The 22,994-nt window shown below is 32.8% G+C and overlaps 3 protein-coding genes, 1 long non-coding RNA gene and 6 other non-coding genes across 10 annotated transcripts; 8 read left to right on the top strand and 2 right to left on the bottom strand.

Annotated features, from left to right (window-relative positions):
• Positions 1-1,381: 1,381 nt before the first annotated feature.
• On the top strand, positions 1,382-1,452 carry TRNAG-GCC (transfer RNA glycine (anticodon GCC)). The gene has a single exon. It is a non-coding gene; the product is annotated as a tRNA-Gly (tRNA).
• Positions 1,396-3,351, top strand: LOC121218640 (uncharacterized). The gene is made up of 2 exons (XR_005915160.1): positions 1,396-2,614; positions 3,037-3,351. It is a non-coding gene; the product is annotated as an uncharacterized lncRNA (long non-coding RNA).
• LOC121218987 (small nucleolar RNA snoR114) lies at positions 1,463-1,549 on the top strand. The gene has a single exon (XR_005915468.1). It is a non-coding gene; the product is annotated as a small nucleolar RNA snoR114 (small nucleolar RNA).
• A 1,997-nt stretch (positions 3,352-5,348) lies between the features above and the next one.
• LOC107944905 (probable disease resistance protein At1g52660) lies at positions 5,349-8,045 on the bottom strand. The gene is made up of 2 exons (XM_041096178.1): positions 7,749-8,045; positions 5,349-7,547 (listed from the first exon to the last, which is right to left on the bottom strand). Exon 2 carries the CDS (start codon positions 7,541-7,543, stop codon positions 5,480-5,482), a length of 2,064 nt encoding a protein of 687 aa, XP_040952112.1. The 5' UTR covers positions 7,544-7,547; positions 7,749-8,045; the 3' UTR covers positions 5,349-5,479.
• Positions 8,046-9,900: 1,855 nt separating this feature from the next.
• LOC107937375 (probable disease resistance protein At1g12290) lies at positions 9,901-12,348 on the bottom strand. The gene is made up of 2 exons (XM_016870247.2): positions 11,875-12,348; positions 9,901-11,764 (listed from the first exon to the last, which is right to left on the bottom strand). Exon 2 carries the CDS (start codon positions 11,754-11,756, stop codon positions 10,062-10,064), a length of 1,695 nt encoding a protein of 564 aa, XP_016725736.2. The 5' UTR covers positions 11,757-11,764; positions 11,875-12,348; the 3' UTR covers positions 9,901-10,061.
• A 3,644-nt stretch (positions 12,349-15,992) lies between these two features.
• LOC121218986 (small nucleolar RNA snoR114) lies at positions 15,993-16,080 on the top strand. The gene has a single exon (XR_005915467.1). It is a non-coding gene; the product is annotated as a small nucleolar RNA snoR114 (small nucleolar RNA).
• A 1,190-nt stretch (positions 16,081-17,270) lies between these two features.
• Positions 17,271-17,341, top strand: TRNAG-GCC (transfer RNA glycine (anticodon GCC)). Its single transcript has one exon. It is a non-coding gene; the product is annotated as a tRNA-Gly (tRNA).
• A 6-nt stretch (positions 17,342-17,347) lies between these two features.
• On the top strand, positions 17,348-17,436 carry LOC121218988 (small nucleolar RNA snoR114). Its single transcript, XR_005915469.1, has one exon. It is a non-coding gene; the product is annotated as a small nucleolar RNA snoR114 (small nucleolar RNA).
• A 1,511-nt stretch (positions 17,437-18,947) lies between these two features.
• Positions 18,948-19,018, top strand: TRNAG-GCC (transfer RNA glycine (anticodon GCC)). The gene has a single exon. It is a non-coding gene; the product is annotated as a tRNA-Gly (tRNA).
• A 476-nt stretch (positions 19,019-19,494) lies between these two features.
• On the top strand, positions 19,495-21,964 carry LOC107937366 (putative pentatricopeptide repeat-containing protein At3g15930). Its single transcript, XM_041096177.1, is given in 2 exon segments — positions 19,495-21,683; positions 21,686-21,964. Coding segments are annotated over 2 exon segments (2,088 nt in total). The 5' UTR covers positions 19,495-19,759; the 3' UTR covers positions 21,850-21,964.
• The last annotated feature ends 1,030 nt before the right edge of the window (positions 21,965-22,994 follow it).

The raw sequence follows: 22,994 nt of genomic DNA, 5'->3' as shown, positions 1-22,994 counted from the left end.
GTGCTATCTTTTACGACAATGCTATAGTTCTCTATGAAGTCAAGTCATTATCAGCAGTCTTAGGAGTAGTCTACTAAGCTAGCTTTATAACAAGCTATACTACCATCAAGACGTCTCTTAATTTTGAATAAACATCTACAACCCACTGCCTTCCTCTTTGCTTCATCAAAACACTTCATCTATATCTCAAAATTCAAACTTGTTAATAGTTGAAGTGTTTTGAGATATAGATGAAGGAAAGATTGGTGTTGCTATTGAGTTTGAATTTTGAGTTGTGAGTGAATTAATAGAAGGTATTGATGTTGAGGAAGCTAAGGTGTTTGAAGAACTTAGATTTGATGTTGAATGGGTTCTTATTATAGGTGAAGGTAAAGGATTTAGTGCACTAGAGTTTGACGTCAATGGAATGAAAACACAAGCACCCCTCTTCAGTTACTTAATTGGTCACAGTTCTTAAGATGTTACTCATAACCTTAGGTGGAGTAATTAGTGCTGTTTATTTTTTTGTCTCTTTTTTTATTTCTTTATTTTTTGAGAAGAAAGAAAGTAAAGCAACTTTGATGATGCTGAATCCACCAAAAATAAATTTCACACCTAAATAGAACAAAAATTTGGAATATAGGAAGTAGAGTTGATCCCATAAGGCCTGATCCATTTCAATCTATAATTCATTGTAACAATAATGTGTCGTAGGCAAATTTCGTACCTACAACTTACGTCAATTATATGAAACACAAAGGGGATTAAATTTGAATGTAACTAAATAACAGAAAAATGAAATAGTAATAAAAATGAAATAAAAATAAACAAACCGAAGTTAAATCCGAATAAAGAAATATGACTAGAAACTCTAGCTTCAGGCGTGATTTTGACTTTGGCTTTGACCTGGTTCAAAAAAATGAATTTTCTCCTCCAATCAATGAGTCGATTATAGTGATCGAGGAACAGTCTCAGACCACTAGCCCTTCTATAATGGTAAATTAACTACGAGAACAACCCTCAGTTAATCTTTATTAAGTGAATAACCTTAGAAGCATCTTCCACGATTTCATTCTTCACGGTTTCATTCTTCAGCAGCTTGCGAAGTAGTAGAACCATGCTTAAATTAATGCTTAAATCCAACCATTCATTCAATTAATTACATTAATTAGATACATGCTTTCTCTTTTTTTGTTTTTTACCTTTTATTTTTTGGTTACAAACTCTTTTTCCCATCTTTTTCCTTCTTCCATCACATTATGAAATTCCCTTCAATTCTCAAAAATCTTTGTTCATTTACCTAGTTACCTCAATCAATAAAATAAAAAACAAAACGGTGTAACATTGAATATTATTTTCATAAACAGAAGCTATTACTTATATTTCTCCAAATTATCAACGAGCACCAGTGGTCTAGTGGTAGAATAGTACCCTGCCACGGTACAGACCCGGGTTCGATTCCCGGCTGGTGCATTCTTCTATGAAGCTTTGACGATAGCTGCGCTGTATCGGAGTTGGGTTCTTCTCAATCGTCTGATTTCAAGACGATATCAACGGCGCCTCTGAGCTTTCATATTTTTATTTACTGAACTTTGATGTTTAGTAGACTCATGCACAGCAAATCCATGGACCAACACAAGCAAATCCGCTGCCGAGCCCTAACAAGACCACCCATTTTGCTTTTGCACAGTTATTTCCTCTTGTATGTATGAACTTGGTGACATGGACCATGTACTCAAACTGTTCGATCAAATTCCCGAACCGAAAACTGTCTTCCTTGGGAACACAATGACCCAAGGTTACTGTAGGATAGATTGTCCAAAATATGGGATTTCAATGTGTTAAAACTGAATGTTAAGCCTGATAATTACACCTTTCCTTTCCTCTTCAAGGGTTTTGACAGAAACGTTGGGTTTTCACGGGGAAAGTATTGTCATGTGGTGAAATTTGGGTTCGGTTCTAATGTTCTTGTGCAAAAATGCTTTGATCCGTATATACTTCCTGTGTGGACAAATGGAAATGGCACGTGGGGTTTCCGATGGTATTCGTAAAACGAATGTGATGAGATTATAACATGATATAATACCACGTTAAGTATTGCTTGTTAGAGTGAATAGAAAACTGAATGTTTAAGTCTTCATTTGATATTCGAACAATTGTAGTTGTGTGGATTTAGACCATGAAAGGGGCTGCTAATTGAAAATCTCTGATGTTAGCTTGTATTCCGGTCCTTTTTTTGCAAGTTCTAGATTAAGTTGGAGCATATAGTTGCTTACTTGTATGATTATCATTAATCAATTCTTTGTGTAGGGTTTTCTTTATTCGTTCCATTACTGTAAATAAGATTTAGCTTTTTTGTCTTCTTTCTGTTGCATGCATAGCTTTTAAACTCTTTGATTTTATTGTTGCATTGTTGATCGAGGGATTAGTATTGGCTGTTGAAATAGTGATTCATCCCTTTCTTCCATTATAGTTAGCAATTATTCGCTTCTGCTTCAGGAGCAAGCGCTATTAGAATGTGGCAATGATATAGACACTGCCATCAAGAGTCTGGAGGATCTTTGCTTAGGAGCAGCAGAGGGTAGAGGGGAAAAGACTTGTCCTGTTGAGGAACTGGGCACAACTGCTGAGCAGGGTATACCCCTATTTTTTGCAATTATATTCATTTAAATTTAGCATTGCCAGCTGAGTTTCTGATCAATATTTTTTTATTTAATAGTTTAATTGTTGATTGATGGTTGATTTGCAAAAGCGTTTCTATGATGAACTGGAAAAGTTTATATTATGCATCCAATTGATGAATATGCTTTGCAAATCAATAAATGCAAAACAAAATCTTCTGCCGCTAGTTGCCATTTCTTCTTTCAACTCTTATCAGAATCATTATCAAGTGACAAATCTTCATTTTAATTTTGACATCCTATGTCCATGTCCCTAGCTTTATGCTTCCAAGTTCCAATATTGTAGTGTGGTTAGAATCATCAACATTGACTAAATTGAAGGCTGATACCACAACATCAATTATTCTATGTTTAATTGTTGTGCTGTGTGTGATAGTGTGACAGGCCATCTGTTTAAGCTGGACAGTTGTCACTTTGCAAAGGGAATCTCGCATCTGCATTGAAATTGCAGGTATATTAACTAATAATGGAGAAGCTGTTGCTGCTGCTGCTGCTGCTGTGACTATTCAGAATCAATCAGCCTCTGAAAATATGCTTGCTGATGGTGCGGTGCTGAATGGGTGGACTTGTTTGTGAGGGAGATGATGAGTGCTACAAGTGTGGATGATGCCAAATCCCATGCCTCTAAATTGCTTGCAGTTTTGGAGAATTCCATAAGTAAACGTGCTGCAGAAGAGACGGCACAAAATTTTCGAGAGGTGTTATCTCTTAACCATCTTTGGATCTCTATCTATCATTCTCTTTCTAGACTAGCCAGAGGTCCTGCAAACGTGTGAAGCAACTTTTAGACAAAATGCTATATGTTTGATCCCCCAACTTCGGCATAGGCCACTGTAGACTTGATCATTTTCTTTTCTGTATTATATCGGTATATGTTTGATAAGTTAGTTGATAATTCTTATTAAATAAATTGGAGTTATATAATTTTTACCCCATTTTGGAATTTATACTTTTTTTTCTTTGCTCACATTGATATTTAATTTTGATAGCTAGATGTTTAAGTCTATTTTAATCTCTAGATTTGGGGAAAAAAATGTAATAGTTTGGTGTGTCACATCAAATTGTTATATTTTTTCAAGTTCAAAGACTAAAATGAACTTTGTTGTAAAAGTTTAAATACCAAAGTGAACAAATATATATATATATATCAAAACGGATTTAATTTCTAAGTTCGAATAAAAAATTACATTACCCAATAAAAGAGCTTAGTTTGGGTTTTTTAAATTTTATAAAATATTAAATTGCAATTTAACCTAAAAAAATGAAAATTTTGATTCAACCTTTAAAAAAGTTAGAAAATTATAAATATATAAATTATTAAAATAATAAAAATTATCTTTTAATCCTCATAAAAACATACAACTAAAATTCGGTCAAAAAAAAGTGCCTAGCTTTGCCTTGACTTCATTGTCGAATGTTGTTCATATGGTAATAATGGTTCAATTGGAATGATATTCAAGAATAATTGTAAAAATTCATTTTTAATTTAATTAGTTGAGTGGCTCATGGTGTAAATAATCATTTATTTGTCTGCACATGATTGAATTGAAAGAGGGTAAATTGCAACCACAATTACTCAACTACTAGTAAATTTACATTTTGATCACTTAACTTCAAAAGGTTACATAATGGTCACTGAATTATTTAAAAATTTTCACTTGAATCATTAGATTGTTAAAATCGTTGTTGTATGGCCTTGTTGGTTCACACCACCTGCACCAATCAAAAGCTCTCCTTTCCCTTCTCTTTTACAGCTCAATTTTTTTCATGAAATGGTTTTAAACACGAATCTGCGAACAAAATCTAAACAACTTTCTTTCCCAGTCTCCGACATTGATGGTCATATTGATTTGGATCTAAGGCGTGTTCTTTTATTGGTCAGTGGGTACTGATACATCATATCAAGCGTGGAACCATTGCTTGAAGCTTGCTAACCGGACTTAGGAAAAACAACAACTTAACAACCATTGGCTTAATAAAAAATTTTGAGTAGTTTAGTGATTTAAATGAAAACTTTTGAACAATTTAGTAATCATTTTGTAACTTTTTGAATATGAATGACCAAAACACAAAATTAGTAACAGTTTAGTAAATTTGGGTGCAGTTTCTACTCAACCAATTAAGACTCCATTTAGATGGGCATGAAAACAACGATGACGACGGTGAAATTAATTATTGTAAGAGGATAATTAAGTATTGTAGTGGTGATTGACATGACAAATGAGAGAGAAAAAATTTGATATTACAGTTCATTACGAATTTTATGAATGAAAAATTAAATATTAAAAGAGGTTTTTTACTGAAATTATTTTTTGACTTTAAAATTATTAAGATAAATCTATTCAAGTGTCAGAATATTAGTTTAAAATTAAATGCCCATTGAGGGAGAGTTTAGTTAAAAGAAAAAAAACCCGAAAATTTGGTTTAAACAATAAAAAAATTGATCCATTTAAAATATAGGCCAAGGAGCTCCAACATCCGTTACTTAAATCATAATATTATTTTATTTTTATATATTATGTAATTTATATCACATAAAATTAAATATGTAAGAATCATAATATTATGATGTAAAACATACAAATTTAATAAATATTAATACATTAAAAGTAAAATAATTTAAAAATAGAAAATATATACATGTAAGCCTAAAGTGAAATAATTTAAAATATATTTGCAAACTGCAACTAAATAAGTAGAGTTATTTTCTCAAAATTCAAACATCACACAACAATGTACCACTTTGCAATTTTTACGTTTTTCTATATTTCATACAGGAAGAGACTTGAAAGAAGGAAAAAAAAGCATCTTAAGGGGCTTCATTTTCCCATTCTAGACCAAACATGCCTTTTCTGTATCCTTAGTATACTCAAACGTTGCAAACCTTTCAACTCCCCTATAAGCTTTTCATTGCCACCATACAAAACATTGTCTTCATTAGGATAATCTCCGCATCCCGACCACCACATTAGGAATATTTGCAACTGCGAAAAACTAGATATCAAATGTTGTGGGATTTTTCTGAGATTGTGCATGTAACTCAAGTCCAGCATTTTTAGTTTTCTCAACGATTTCAACCCTTTTGGCAACTCTGATATACCAGTAAATGATAGGTCAAGACATTCTAGACAAACCAATTGTGAAATTCCCTCAGGCAGCACTCGTAATCTAAGGTTTCTTGACAAATCCAAAACAGTCAGATGAGGCATAAATTGGAAGAAACCATCGCTGATCACTTGCAACTCATTTTGGCTAAGAAACAAGGTTCGAAGGTTAGGGCATTTGGGCGTTTCTTTGAGAACTTCAATCTTATTTGTCATCACTGACATTCTTTTTACACTTTCCCATGCCTTAACATCTGGTTCTTCATATAACTGAGCCCCTGCTTTTACAAAAAAGTTATTCTCTGTTGCTTCAGAATTGCGTGTAATCCATAAGGCCATGTCACGGATCACATCATGCATCTTTACACATTCTTCCCCATGTATTTCACCACCATTTTCCAATAAACAAGCATTCAGAAGAGAGTTGATAATGTGGTCACTTTGCATTTGAGCTTCACTAATTCTATCAAATTCAATCAATAGCCCTTCACAAAACCAATATTCTACTAATCTCTTTCTGGGAATACAATAATCTTCAGGATGCAGACAACAATATAGGAAGCAACTTCTCATTGTGGCATTAGGCAAATTATCATAACTGAATTTTAAAAGTGAAAACACATCATCTTCCATTTGTGGCAATGCACATCGCTTCAACATCTCAATTGCATAATTCCATTCCCCAAGTGTTGTCTTGCAAGCCATGGCACGACCGATTGTAATTAGTGCAAGAGGCAGCCCACCACACCTTTCAGCTACTTGTTTAGCTAAGTTTGGAATATCTGGATGGCTGTTGAGAGCTTCATCTCCAACCTTGTCTTGGAACAATTCCCAAGCCTTCTCTGGTTCCAGGCACTCCACTTTGATTTTCGTTTTAGCTTCCATGTAGCAACATACGTCCCAAGATCGAGTAGTAAAAATAAGTTTGGAACTCTTTGTTTGGCTTGGTTCTGGTATCCCAACTAGGCTCAAATCCACCTTCTTCCATAAATCATCCAATAATACAACAAATCTCTTGTTACTCAACATCCCACAGATATCTATAGCTTTCTGGTCAACACTTTTATTCTTCCAGGATTGTGGAAAACCAACATTTTCACCAATCCTATCTTGAATCTTTTCAACATCGTAATCTTTAGATACCAACGCCCAGATAACAACTTCAAAATCATTTGGTGTGGTGCTGAACTTATTGTTGAGTTTGGTCAAGAGTGTTGTCTTGCCAACGCCCCCCAAGCCATAGAGACCAATGATCCCCACATTTGTTTCTACAATGCAACTCCATACCTTTTGGATTGTGGATTCTAGAGCAACCGCCTGCTCTTCAGGTCTTACTACCACTGGAGCTGGAGGCGGATCCTCTGCTACTTTCTCAAAAACTCCTTCCCACTTAAGATCACTTATTTCTTGAAGCATTTTGTTCACTTTTTTCCCAAACTTGTAGCTAGACAGGCAACTCTTAGAAGCACAGCCGCCGAGACATAAGTTATTCATTTGTTGAGGACCATTTGAAACCAATTCCTCCGCCTCTGTTATCATAGTTTCTGCTTTTGAAAGCCATAGCTGAACTTCCTCCAATGGTTTCAATAGTATTCGTTCTGCAAGATCAACCCTCCGTTTCACGTCAACTCTTCGCGCCTTCAGTTCTTCAAGAGCAGCAGATAAAGTTGGAAGAGTTTGTTTAAGCTTCCAGACAAAATTAGCATGGCCAACAATGAAATCCAAGCCACGAAGAAGGAAACTGTCTAAACCACATTGTACGGAGAAGCAATTGCCCATGATTCTGGTAAATGAAAGATGAAACAAAGGAAACAAATGAGATGTGGATGCAAAGTGAATTGTGTTAAAAATAAAGTTAGGTAATGTGGAAAAGTAAAAGAAAAATAAAGTTAAAGAAGATGGGGTTTCAAACAGATTGAGGTCGAAGGGAATCATAGTATCTAACTTTTTTAGCCAAAGATACGAAGAAGACAGGTAGACTTACCGGTTAGATCCACCAAATTAGCACTGGTCTCGACTGTTCTGCTTAGTTGGAGCAGATGCAGTAGCAGAAATCTGGTGAAAGATAGTTGGAATTTGAAACGGTCAAGTCTTGTGCATGGAAATGGGGAAATTTTTGGTTATTTGCTTCAACTCTACGCTAGCTTAGGTACTTGTCTGGGTTCCTCTGCTACCATCTTTTCTCCTTACGAAATTGGATCACAGCTGGCTTTCTAGTTTAAAAATGGAAAAAATTTCTTAATAACTAGTTGTTCCTAATAGAATATTAAAATACAAAGATAGTCACCAACTATATTTTAGCACCTAAAATCAAAAGTTTACAATTTGACCTAGAGTTTTCTTTTAAATTTTGATTTTCCATGTAACTAAAGTAAAATCCACATCATTGTTATTCATTAAAAAAATTGTCATTTAGTTTTCAAACTTTTACTTTAATTTAAATGAGGTATAACCTTAAAATTTTGGGATATTTACATTAGCACTGAAGAGGAAGAAATTGGGAAGGGAAGATGAAGGAATCTAGGTTAAGTTTCATTTTCAAATCGAATTTGGGAATTAACGTAATAGTGAAAAGGAAGAAATTGGGAATAGAAGATGAGGAATTTGGTTTAGGGTTTCATTTGTAAATAGGATTCGAGGATTTCATGAATGGTTGGAGAAAGGGCCCTTTTCAAGTTCCTTAAGCTTGGGTAACATCTACAGCCCGTCAACGTTCAAGCAGTCATCATGCGGGGCGTCTCTGCCACTATTGATGCTCTTTGGCTCGTCCAGGTTTTTTCTTTTTCAATCATTATTCCTTTATTGTTATTAGATCCATAGAAAAATGGCTTTGATTGTTTATCATCACATTTCCCCTTCTATATGTATAATAACACCTCAAATTCGACCTAATCGTCGGGTCTGAGTTATAAGATGTCACATTCGTTGTCGAAGCAATTACGATCAAATTACATTCATTTTGAATCATTATACATGTAAACACAAGTAATATAAGCAAAATATATGATATACAATTATTATTGGGTCTTACACAAACTTACGAAGACTCTAATACTAATTTGAAGTGGAATTAAGACTAAAATAAAACAAAACATTAAAAAGCAATTGGAAAAATAAAATTCCAACTCATCCATCACCATATATTTTAGCTAATTTTTCAGAAAATGAGACTAATTAAAGCTAATGTTGAGATTCTTTTTTATAACCCTACTTACCACCATCCTATTATTTATTTATTTATTATTTTAATTTGGAAAACTATTATTGTCTTGAAGACTGTCGGTTTCTGGAATGCATGTGTTCAGACGTGTACATACACATTTTATATAATAATTTATCAAAAAACTATATAAAAATATTATAACATTTTTTATACAATATACAAAAGCATCTCAAGTATGCTTTAAAACAATTTTAAAAAATTACAATTAAAAAATTAAATTTTGTCATTAAATTATTTAAATTTTTTATTTAAGTAATTAAACTATTCGAACAAAAATTATTTAAGCCATTGGATTGTTAAATTATTTTTAAAGTTACACCAATAAACCCCAAGCTACGATTTGATAATCGGTATGGTAGATTAGTACCCATCAATGAATAGAAAAACATACTTTATAACAAATACTCCTTTAATTTTAATTTTCTTAAAACTAAATCATTAAAAGGACAATTATAACAAATTTTATATATATAAGGTAGTAAGTCTCACGTGACATGGAGGCTTATTTTATTGACATGTTGCATACCTATTATAACGACACGTGACAAATTGTGTTATTTATCTCCAATTTTTATTATTCTAAAAATAAAATAAAATAATATATTAAAATTATGATACATTATTTGATTGATATCAATAATTTACAAATTTAAATATTTAAAATACAATAAGATTTTAACAATTATAAATAGTATCAAAATTTAATTTGATAAAATATTAAATATTTGAAAATAATATTATTTCAAAGATATATTATTTATAAATCTAAAATATTAAAAATGGTTTTATTATTAATGAAAATTATGTAGGTGACAATATCAATAACAAAAAATGTTATTTAAGTATAAAACTAAAACCAAATTTTAAATAATAATAATTAAAATCAAATATTAATCTATGCATACTATCATCATTACACAATTATTTTCTTAAATTATTTATTTTAATTACAAGCATCATATTCACTTACTTAAATAGGTAAACTCCAAAATCATTAAGCACAAAACATTAAACAACTACAAAGTTGTAATGCTTGGATCCAACATCGAAACAAGTTAAAGCTTAGGAATCTTTCTACACAACACGTGCTTTTTTATGTATCGTTAGTATATCCAAATATTGCAAACCGTTCAACTCCTCCATAAGCTTTTCATTGCTCCCGTACAAAACATTTTCTTCATTAGGATAATCTCCGCATCCCGACCACCACATTCTGAATATTTGCAACTGCGAAAAACTAGATATCAAATGTTGTGGGATTTTTCTGAGATTGTGCATGTAACTCAAGTCCAACATTTTTAGTTTTCTCAACGATTTCAACCCTACTGGCAACTCTGATATACCAGTATATGATAGGTCAAGACATTGTAGACAAACCAATTGTGAAATTCCCTCAGGCAGCACTCGTAATCTAAGGTTTCTTGACAAATCCAAAACAGTCAGATGAGGCATCAATTGGAAGAAACCATCGCTGATCACTTGCAACTCATTTTGGCTAAGAAACAAGGTTCGAAGGTTAGGGCATTTGGGCGTTTCTTTGAGAACTTCAATCTTATTTGTCATCACTGACATTCTTTTTACACTTTCCCATGCCTTAACATCTGGTTCTTCATATAACTGATCCCCTGCTCTTACAAAAAAGTTATTCTCCGTTGCTTCAGAATTGTCTGTTATCCATAAAGCCATGTCACGGATCACATCATGCATCTTTACACATTCTTCTCCATTTATTTCACCACCATTTTCCAATAAACAAGCATTTAGAAGAGAACTGATAATGTCGTTACTTTCCATTTCAGCGTCACTAACTCTATTATATTCATTCAATAGCCCTTCACAAAACCAATACTCCACTAATCTCTTTTTAGGAATAGAATAATCTTCAGGATACAGACAACAATATAGCAAGCAACATTTCATTGTGGCATTAGGCAAATTATGATAACTGAATTTTAAAAGTGAAAACTCCTCACCTTCCACTTGTAGCAGTTCATCTTCATCATGTCGCTTCAACGTCTCAATTGCATAATTCCATTCCCCAAGTGTTGTCTTGCAAGCCATGGCACGACCGACTGTAATTAGTGCAAGAGGCAGCCCATGGCACCTTTCAGCTACTTTTTTAGCTAGGTTTGGAATATCTGGATGGCTGTTAAGAGCTTCATCTCCAACCTTGTCTTGGAACAATTCCCAAGCCTTCTCCAGTTCCAGGGGCTGCACCCAGAACATTTTAGCTCCCATTGCGTCACATACGTTTAAAAATCGAGTAGTAAAAATAAGTTTGGAACTATTTTCTTGACTTGGTTCTGGTATCCCAAATTCGTTAAAATCCACCTGCTCCCATATATCATCCAATAATACAACAAATCTCTTGGTACTCAAGATCCCATAGATATCTCTGGCTTTCTGTTCAACACTTTTATTCTCCCAAGATCGAGGAAAACCAATATGTTCACCAATCGTATCTTGAATCTTTCCAACATCGTAAAATGCAGACACCACCGCCCAGATAACAACTTTAAAATCACTCTGTGGGGTGCTGAACATGTTCTTGAGTTTGGTCAAGAGTGTTGTCTTGCCAACACCCCCCATGCCACAGAGGCCAATGATCCCCACATCTTTGTCGTCGATGCAGCTCCATAACGTTTGGATTGTGGATTCTAGACCAACCGGCTGCTCTACAGGTCTTACTACCACTGAAGCTGCGGGCGGATCCTCCGCTACTTTCTCAAAAGCTCCTTTACTCTTATGATCACTTATTTCTTGAAGCATTTCGGCCACTATTTTAGCAAAGATAAAGCAAGCAGATTCACAGAGTGTATACCCAGAGAAGGAAATCAAAGTAGCTAACTTTTTTAGCCAAAGATACGAAGAAGACAGGTAGACTTACCGGTTAGATCTACCAAATTAGCACTGGTCTCGACTCTTTTGTGTAGTTGGAACAGATGCAGTAGCAGAATTCTGGTGAAAGATAGTTGAAGTTTGATTCGATCAGGCTTGCTGTGATGATCTAAGTCTTGTGCTTGGAAATCAGGAAATTTTTTGTTATTAGCTTAGGATCTTGTCTCGGTTACTCTTCTAGCATCTTTTCTCTCTATGAAATTGGATCACATCTGGTTTTTTAGTTTCAAGAAGAAAAAAAAAATCTTATTCGCTAAAATATAAGGTAAAATACACGTATAGTCAACCATTCAAACTCGGCTCCATCGTTAAATCTAAATTAATATTACATTAAATGTCATTCTCGAATCATGAACTTACAAAAACTCTAATATTAACTCGAGATTAAATTAAAATGAAACAAAATTAAAAAGGCAACCATCACCATATATTTTTTTTTGCTAATTTTTCAAACAATGTGACTAATTAAAGCTAATCTAGAGATTCTTCTTTATAACCCTACCTCCCACCATCCCATTATTTATTTATTTATTATTATTTTAATATGGAAAGCTGTCATTTTCTTCAATAAGAATATATTTAATATAAATAAATAACAATAATATAATATTAACCCCTTCCCAATATACAAAAGCAATCTGCTTTACAACAACTTAAAAAATATATATGATTATTAAATTATTTTAAAAAATTTATTTGAGTCGTTAAATTTTTTCATTTAAATTTTAATAAAACTAATTTGTGAAAAGGACAATTATAACAAATCATATATATATTATAAAGTCTTTGATCCCAAGTAACATGGTGTTGCATACCTATTGCAATGGCACATAACAATTGTCTTATTTATCTCTATTTTTTATTATTTTAAAAATAGAATATAATATTAAAATTATAAATGATATTAATAATTTACAAATTTAAATATTTAAATTACACACTGTTATGGTCAGGTTTTATAAAATTTATAAAATTTAAACAATTAAAAACATCATATTAATGTATTAAAATTTAATTTTATAAAATATTAAATATTTGAAAATAATATTATATATTATTTATAAATTTAAAAATATTAAAAAGTAATTTTATTATTAATTAAAATTGTGTAGGTGAAGATATCAATAAAAAATTTATTATTTAAGTATAAATTAAAACCAATTTTTAAATAATAATTAAAATCAAATATTAGTCAACGTATATTATCATCATTACACGATTAGTTTCTTAAATTAATGGTTATGTATAAATTATTTATTTTAATTACATTGTATCCACTTATTTAAATGTGTAAATTTACTTCTAATTTTTTTATTAAATTGAACTAATAAACTTAAAAATAAATAAACAAGAAAAAATAATATATGTTCATTCAATTATGATGAACTCGTACATCACATGGGAAAGAGAATTAATAACAATATATTTAAAACCCCATTGTAGCCATCTAGGCAAGGAACGAGTGTAGATAATAATTGGATGGTTGGATTAGGTTATTTCATAATATATACATCAGCAGCAAATTTAGGGGTTAGTAGAGGTTTGGTCCGTCTAAAATGTAAAATTATTATTTAGATTTTTAATTTTTTTTAATTTTAAATTAGTAAAGTTAAAATTATACTTTGGCCTACTTAAAATTATAAAAATTTGATTTAATCTTTTAAAAATTATAAAGATATAGACTATAAAAAATTAAAATTTTATTTTCTCCCCCTAAAAATTTGTTTTGACTTCGCCCTTAATATACATAAAAGAAAAGAACAATATCATATTATAAACTTGAAAATAAATCTCAACTCAATCTTTAAATATTAAAATTTAAGCCCAATTTACATTTTAAATAGACCTAATTTTATTGGTTAAGTTTATATTTTAACATAATATTTTTATTTTAATCCTTCGAAATTTTTAAAGAAATTTTTTAGTTTAAAGGAATGGCATGACTTTCCGACAAATCTATCAAATAAAACTAAAGAGAGTTTGATGGGTTGCCATATTTGTGCACCGCACACATGGATCCCCCACCAAGGGTCTTTTATTTGGCACGTCCGGGACGGGAGGGGATCTCATCAATGGAACTCGTGACTTGTCGGCTCCATTCGGTCCCGCTCACGACTAATTGACATGATGATGTTATCTCTCAACAATTCTAGGGTAATAGATTATACTTTTTAGTGTGAAAAAGTTTAGGTTGGAATTAAAAAAAAATTCGGAATAATCATGAATTTCAAAATAATTAATTTTTAAAAATAATAAAATAAATATGAAAAATATTTATTAAAAAATGATTTTTTTTTCTTTGAAAAGAATTCCATAAATGAAACAAAACATTAAAAAGTGGCCTTTTATAAAAATATCAAAAGTATTGCATTATTTACAAAAATATCTGTTTTAAACAATAAACGTAGTCGCTATTATTATTGGTGGCACTGAACTGAAATCTGATTATATAAAACGTTCAGGACCTGATGAAGCAATGATCCTTTTGGACTGGATGAAAAAAGTGGTCACGCGATTCCTATTGGCGGCTCCAATTTTAAATGCTTTTAAACTTTTCATCTATTTACATGTTGAGTTTATCCCTTTTTAAATTAAATTTAAATTACCTTAAAATGTAAGAATAATAAAAATAAGCCGTTTTCAATTTTTATTATTTTTTCAAAAAAAATAAACTTAAAAAGCTATATTTGTTGGTGCTAACTTTACAAGGCATCTTCAACCCGATTACAACTATGACAAAGTGCGTTAAACTTACCATATTTTAGTAAGCATATCACTTTTTAAGACAATTGAGGATTAAATTGAAGATTTTCAATATAATTCAAATTCAATAAAATAAAATATATGATCTTCAAGTAAATTGATGTTGAGAAGATTTTTGCTTTTATAAAGAGTATTGAAGACCCATTTTTATGGCTACTTTATATGGTAATTGATTGTAATTTAACAAGAGATATTAATTCTAATATTTGCACTACTTGTTGTTTAGGTTATTAATACGAATTAGAGAGCACTATACTTGTTTATATAGAAATTATTTTATTGTGTGTAAATTGTAAGTAAACTAAATTGACCCTATTCATTTACATCTAAGCTTTGAAGCCTCCAAATTGAGTATAGTCCTGTCACTTAGTTCAGTTGCAACTTAATGCATGTTGAGATTAATAATTGAGAGACAAAAATTAACAATGGTATCAAAACTAGACACTTGATGTACTAAGTGGTGATCCAACTATTGATTTTTGTTTGAGATGGAACATTCTTTAGTGACCAGACATCCACGTTGGATAGCTCCAAATATATTTATTGGAAAGCCATAATAAGAATTTTCATTAAATTAATGGAAAAGAATGCTTGATGCTTGATTTTGATAGGTTGAGAACTTCCTTCTATTGATCTTTCAGGTGTGAGGACTCCCAAGCCTGAGACAATTTGGACAATTTTTAAGATCACACATGAGCGAACTAACACCATGAAACAATCAAAGCTTAATGTGTTAACTACTAAGTTTGAGGCCTTGAGGATGTAGGAGAATAAGACTATGATACTATTTTATAATAAACTCTATGATATTTCGAGTCAGGCTTTTGTATTAAAAGAAAAGTATTCAAATTCAAAGTTTGCAAAAAAAGTGATTTGATCTTACTTGAAAATTTCGCAATCAATGTGACATCTATGGTGGAAACTAAGGACATTAATAGGATGAATATCGATAAATTCATAAGTTTCTTACAAACCTTTGAGATTAACTTTAATGTGTCACAAAAATGCTTAGAAGGAATATGAAATTTAATTCCACTAAAAATACTCTCTTTTTGTTTTTTACTTTTTTTTTTGTGGTTACAAACTCTTTTTCCCATCTTTTGCCTTCTTCCATCACACTATGAAATTCCCTTCAATTCTCAAAAATCTTTGTTCATTTACCTAATTATCTCAGTCAATAAAATAAAAAACAACACGCGTGTAACATTGAATATTATTTTCATAAACAGAAGCTATTGTTTATATTTCTCGCATTATCAACAAGCACCAGTGGCCTAGTGGTAGAATAGTACCCTGCCACGGTACAGACTCGGGTTCGATTCCCGGCTGGTGCATCCTCCAATGAAGCTGTGACGATATCTGCGCTTTAGCGGAGCTTGGGTTCTTCGCAATCGTCTGATTTCAAGACGATATCAACGGCGCTTCTGAGCTTCTTTTTTTTTACTGAAAAAACTTTGATGTTTACCAGTTTCATGCACAGCAAATCCATGGACCAACTCGAGCAAAATCGCTGCCGAGCCCTAACAAGAACACCCATTTTGCATTTACACAGTAATTTCCTCTAGTGTGAATAAACTTGGTGACATGGGACCATGTACTCACACTGTTCGGTCAAATTCCCGAACCGAAAACTGTCTTGGGAACACAATGACCAATGGTTACTGTAGGATAGATGGTCCAAAATAGTTTGGCGGAGAGCCAGAGGTTGCGTACAAGTAAGGAAGTTGAGGACGCAATAGAGACAGCTGAAGATAATAAGGTGGTGGTGAATGTTTTAGTGTCGATCCCTTATTCATTGTGCTGAGGAGTATATATAAAGAAGGTTCCATGGTTGATTGTGTTAACATGATGAACCTACTATCAAACCATCATTGTGTGGAGTGCATGGGGAGGATATCTATGATGAGACTCATTTTATCATTCCTTCTAAGTTGTGGTGCAAAGTTGCTATGTTGAAGTAGGGTTTGGTGGCTTAACGATCTTTTTCAATAGAAGAGCATATGGTTGAGACCTTTCCGAATGGAACGAGTAGCTAATTCTCAGGGATCGCCGACTGAGACCCATATAAGTAAAAAGAGAGATCTACTAGAATCAAGCCTTTCGTTGATACTCTAGTGACTAGCCGGTAGGTAGTGAGTAGAGGAGTGTTTGTGCAGGCTTTTAAAATGACTTGCTATGTTGCCACGTGCCCTAGGTCGGAGGACATATAACAAGTTAAAAAATGAGAGAAAAGAAAATAATATTTTTTTATTATTATGTAGTAGAATTGAAAAGCAAATATAACTTTTGAAACTAGCTTTAAACTAATGTTATACACATATACTCATTTCAATAAAATAATTTACATATGATTTTAATAACTTTAATAATTATTTAATTTTTCTGTAGAAATAAATTTGTATTATTAGATATGTTTTATTAGTAAATTAGTCCTGCTACCTATTTAGTCAATAAAAACATGCCGCTTGGCACATTTTTATCAATACTATATACCTTTTTTGGATAAAGTAAGATAAAATAATAGTTTAGGTTTAATATGAGATTTGAGGTATGAGATAGGGCCTAATTTCTAGTAAATCCGATTAAATAGTACTTATAAGGGCTATTTGATACCAGCAGCAGGCACCAGTGGTCTAGTGGTAGAATAGTACCCTGCCACGGTACAGACCCGGGTTCGATTCCCGGCTGGTGCATCGCCGGAGCTGTGATGATTTCCGCGCTCTTTCGAAGATGAGGGTTCTTCGAAATTAGCTGATCTTCAGACGATAATAGCAGCGCTTCTGAGCTTCTCTTTATACCCTCTCACAGCAAAAAGAACCCATTGTCTCAAAATATTTTCAATCCTTTATCGCTTACCCGCTTCTCTCATCACCTTGTTGACCTACCCTTCTCTCTTATAGAAACCTTCAAATCCATGGACCAACTCAAACAAATCCACTGTCGAGCCATAAAGTTCAGGCCTAACGAGAACACCCATTTTGCATGACACAGTTATTTCCTCTTGTATGATTAAATCTGGTGGCACGAGCCTTGCAGTCGAACTGTTCGATCAAATTCCCGAACCGAAAAGTTTATTCCTTTGTAACACAATGATTAAAGGTTAATGTAGGATAGATTGTCCAGAACATGGGATGTCAGTGTATTTTAACTTGTTGAATGTTAAACCTGATAATTACATCTTCCCCTTTCCTCTTCAAAGGCTTTGACAGAAATGTCGGGGCTTCATGAGTTGCATTGCATTGTCATGTGTTGAAATTCGGGTTCGGTTCTACTGTTATCGTGCAAAATGCATTGATCCATATGTACTTGTATGGACAAATGGAAATGGGTCGTTAGGTTTCCAATAGTAGAAAATCGGTAAAATTATTGAATTCTTTTTCTGTTTATACAGTTAGAAATTGACGTGACTAGCAGAATAATCAGACAGTGATATTTAGTGTATCATGTGTATATCATGCTGATGTACATGTTGACGTATATGTATTAGTTTTTGACAATAGAAATTGATGAAATCTTTACCAAAATAATCAAATTGCTTTTTAATTTAATGTACATGAATTAATTTATTTTTTTTAGTAAAAGGATAAAATACAATTTAACTTTTAGTACAGGTTTCATCATCGTACTTTTACTTTATAAAACTCATGTGATTACTTGAAATTTGAATGTGATTGATATAGTAATAGCTAAAATGAGTAAGTGTTTTAATGAAACGAAGAGATGAAATTAAGATTTCTTAAAATAAAGTGAATTTTAGACCTTGATAGAGTAAATATAAAATTGAAAAAATGAATAATTGAAAGGGAAGAAAAATATAAAGATAACATATATTTTGTGTAATTTATAGTAAAGATGAAAAAAATAAAAATAAAAATAAAATTATTTTCTTTCTATTCAATCTTATGTTATATAAGATGAATAAATTTAATAAATCTTTAATTTTTGTTGAAATAAATTTGTATTATTAAGAAATTAGCCCTTAAATTATAGCTCGATTCTCACATTAATTCTTAAAGTTCTTTTTTATTAGAAGCAATACCTAAATTATATATTGATCAAATCATCCTAAAATAACGATACCAACCAGCGAATAAGAACATGTCGTGTAGCACATTCTTATCAACACAGTATACTTTTTTGTATAATTAGGTATGTTTTAGACATTGATTATTAATAAAGCCTAGTACTTACGACAAAATATGTATTTTAAATATAAAATGATGATATGAAAATTCATTTGTAGTATATATTTGAAATCTATTTGTCCAATAATGTTTTGAGAAAAAAAGGTGCCAAGAAGCACCAGTGGTCTAGTGGTAGAATAGTACCCTGCCACGGTACAGACCCGGGTTCGATTCCCGGCTGGTGCATCCTTCCCGTTGAAGCAATGACGATAGCTGCGCTTCAGCGGAGTTTGGGGGTTCTTTTTATTTTAAACGTCATTTTCCGTAACTACTAACGAGGTTATTTTCCTTTTGTTGTTTGAATCAACCGGTGATATGGACCATGCATTCAAGCTGTTCGATAAAATTCTTCATTTCTCAACATCTTTTTTAAATTATTAGTTTAATTATTCCAGAGTTTTTGCAAATGGAATTATGGTTTTCTAAGATCTATTTCATTACAATTGCAACAAGCACTAGTGGTCTGGTGGTAGAATGGTACCGTGCCACGGTGCAGACCCAGGTTTGATACCTAGCTAGTGCAACACCTTCTAAGCCATGATGGTAGCTGCGTAATATTATCTTGAGTTGTGCATACATTGAATTGGACCAAGCTAAATTAAATAAATAAGGGTTAAACTATTTTAAAAACAAAAACTAATCAATGATGACTCTCCATGAATGTCTATATAAGCCATATAAGTTACAAAAATAATAGCTAAAGTTACTGACGTGAGTAAAGCTAAAGCACCAGTAGTATTTATGTCATTCGTGGGTGTGGCTAGCTCTCCATGAGGTAAGGCTAAGGTTCTTCGCAATCGGCTGATCTTCAGACGACAGTAACAGCGCTTCTGAGCTTCTCTATTTTTTTACTCACTTCGATGTTTAGTCTCATGCAAAGTAAATCAATGCAACTCTCATGCCAATTTTCCAAAAATTCAATCTTTAATGGCTTCTAGATCGCTTGCCCACTTCACCCATCACCTTGACCCACCATTCTCTCTTATAGAATTCAGCAAATCCATGGACCAACTCAAACAAATCCACAGCCAAGCCATAGCTTCAGGCCTAATAGAAACACCCATTTTCCTAAACAAGGTTATTTCCTTTTGTTGTATGAATAAATTCGGTGACATGGACCATGCACTCAAACTGTTCGATCAAATTCCTGAACCGAAAACCGTCTTCCTTTGGAACACAATGATCAAAGGTTACTCTAGGATTCATTCTCCAAAGCATGGGATTTCGATGTATTTAAACATGTTAAGACAGAATGTTAAGCCTGATAATTACACCTTCCCTTTCCTCTTCAAGGGTTTTGACAGAAATGTTGGGTTTTCATGTGGGAAAGAGTTGCATTGTCATGTGGTGAAATTTGGGTTTGGTTCCAATGTTTTTGTGCAAAATGCACTGATCCATATTTACTCCCTGTGTGGACAAATGAAAATGGCACGTTGGGTTTTCGATATTAGTTGTAAAACTGACGTGATTACTTGGAATGTGATTATAACAGGATATAATAAAACGAAGCAATATAATGAAACGAGTAAGCTTTTCGATGAGATGGTGAAGAATGGGGTGGTTCCTTCTTCGGTTACATTGGTTTCTTTGCTGTCAGCTTGTTCTAAATTGAGAGATTTGAAGATCGGTGAGCTGGTTCACGAGTATATCGGAAAATGTGAGATAAAGCCGAATTTGATTCTGGAAAATGCTTTGATGGATATGTATTCAGCTTGTGGAGAAATGGATGTAGCAATTGGGATATTTGATAGGATGAAAACAAGGGATGTGATTTCATGGACTACTATAGTCTCGGGGTTTATAAACAAGGGAGAGATTGATTTGGCAAGAACTTATTTTGATCAAATGCCTGAAAAAGATTATGTTTCATGGACTGCAATGATTGATGGGTATATTAGAGTGAACTGCTTTAAAGAGGCATTGATATTGTTCCGTGAGATGCAAGCTTCGAATATACAACCGGACGAGTACACCATGGTGAGTATTCTTACAGCTTGTGCTCATCTTGGGGCATTACAATTAGGAGAATGGATAAAGGCTTATATTGATAGAAACAAAGTCAAGAATGATGTCTTTGTTGGAAATGCTTTGATCGACATGTATTTCAAATGCGGAAGCGTTGCGAAAGCTAAACGAGTATTCTTTGAAATGCCTCGGAGGGACAAATTTACATGGACAGCCATGATTATTGGTCTTGCTATTAATGGCCATGGAGAAGAAGCTCTTAGCATGTTCTTTGAAATGCTAAGAGCTTCAATAAAACCAGATGAGATAACTTATATCGGTGTTCTTTGTGCCTGTAGTCATGCCGGTTTGGTAAACGAAGGACGAAAGTTCTTTGCTAGCATGACTGCAGAACATGGGGTCGAACCGAATGTAGCCCACTATGGGTGTATGGTTGATCTTCTAGGCCGAGCCGGACACTTACAACAAGCTTGTGAAGTTATAAAGAATATGCCAATGAAACCGAATGAGATCATTTGGGGAGCTCTTCTTGGTGCTTGTAGAGTACATAAAGATGTCGGAATTGCCAAAATGGCAGCTAAAAATATTCTCGAATTAGACCCCCAAAACGGGGCTGTTTATGTTCTGCTGTGTAATATATATGCATATTGCAAAAAATGGGATAGTCTACATGAGCTAAGGGAGTCAATGATGCATAGAGGAATCAGGAAGACCCCAGGCTGCAGTTTGATTGAGATGAATGGAGTTGTTCACGAATTTGTGGCCGGCGACCGGACACATCCTCGATCAAAAGAAATATACTTGAAGTTAGATAATATGACAAGGGACTTAAAACTTTCAGGGTATTCCCCGGACACTTCCGAGGTGTTCCTTGACATAGGAGAGGAAGATACCAGCATAGCAAAAGGTTGGTGTTGGCTTCCGGGTTGAGTAGTTCGGAACCTGGGGTTACCTTAAGGTCTGTGAAGAACCTTAGAATGTTATCGTTAGAGACCGAACTCGATTCAATCATTTCAGGCTCGAATCATGTTCATGTAAAGATTATTGGTTAGAGTTGAATTAGACAAGAACTAACATTCATTCATTTAGTCTGGTCTGAGTTAAACAACAATGATTTGTACTTTGGGTTGTATTAAGAATTATTAAACCCTCTTTTAGTTTGGCTAAGTTGTTTCTGATCAGTGACGAATCCAAGTGGCAACTGCCAATAAAATTTTAAATTAATAATGATAAAATTACACCTTAGACTCCTTAAAAATTATAAAATTTTGATTTAATCTTTTTTTTTGTGAAAATAATAATAATGCAGAAATTACATCAATTAGTTTGGTCTAAAGCTCCCCTCGTTTTATCTTGATATAGAGCTACTAAGACATCATGAGGACAATTGTCATAAGATCTGGAGGCTTGTTCTTTCTTCTAAGCTCAATTTGACCAAACAACCAGCGATCCAGTTTTCTTCTCTGGGAATATGTTGAATTTGTCAGTGCCCTTCCGTATTCATTATCCTTTGGACTCTCCTGAGAATGGTAATGCCCGATTCCCTCAACAAATTACCCTGTAATGCTTGAACAACCTCCAAATTATCAGTATAAACCATAACTCTATTAAAATCATTTCTAAGTGAAGTAAGCATGACATCCAATATACCCTAGAGTTCAATCTCGAAAACGTTATATTTTTACTATGATAAAAATATACAATTTAATTCTGATTTCTAAAAAAATATTCCAACCTCGGCCCCTATTTTAAAAAGTTTTCTTAGTTTTACCTTATCCTAATTTTAATTATTTTTCTTGCCAAATACCAAAAAAGAAAGAAAGAAAAAAATTTATTTAATAATTGAGAATTCATTAATACTATTTGATTTTTTTTTTTAAATTATGGAGATTTTCGTGAATCATGTGATGCAGGAGTTAGAATGAGTAAGACATTTATGATAAGGGTTTCCAATAAATGCCTGAATCATTAATTTTCATTTAATTGCGTGGTGGAAATAACTTTGGATCGACTTTTAGCACATTATTCACGTCAAGTGAGATCAAAATTTATCAATGCCTTACTAACGTTGATTCATTATTTTCCACATTAATTCTTATGACCAGTCAAATTTAATAATAGTATTAATAAATTCTTATTTAATAGGCTCGGGCCTAAAATTTTACTAAAGCTCGACCTAAATTATAAATGTTAAATC

This window comes from Gossypium hirsutum, chromosome D06, assembly GCF_007990345.1.
Source record: "Gossypium hirsutum isolate 1008001.06 chromosome D06, Gossypium_hirsutum_v2.1, whole genome shotgun sequence".
Classification (NCBI taxonomy): Eukaryota; Viridiplantae; Streptophyta; class Magnoliopsida; order Malvales; family Malvaceae; genus Gossypium; species Gossypium hirsutum.
This window is presented reverse-complemented; position numbering and strand designations above follow the sequence as displayed.

Coding starts and splice junctions, on each gene's coding strand:
- LOC107944905 (XM_041096178.1), bottom strand. CDS start 7,543: ATGGGCAATTGCTTCTCCGTACAATGTGGTTTAGACAGTTTCCTTCTT.
- LOC107937375 (XM_016870247.2), bottom strand. CDS start 11,756: ATGCTTCAAGAAATAAGTGATCATAAGAGTAAAGGAGCTTTTGAGAAA.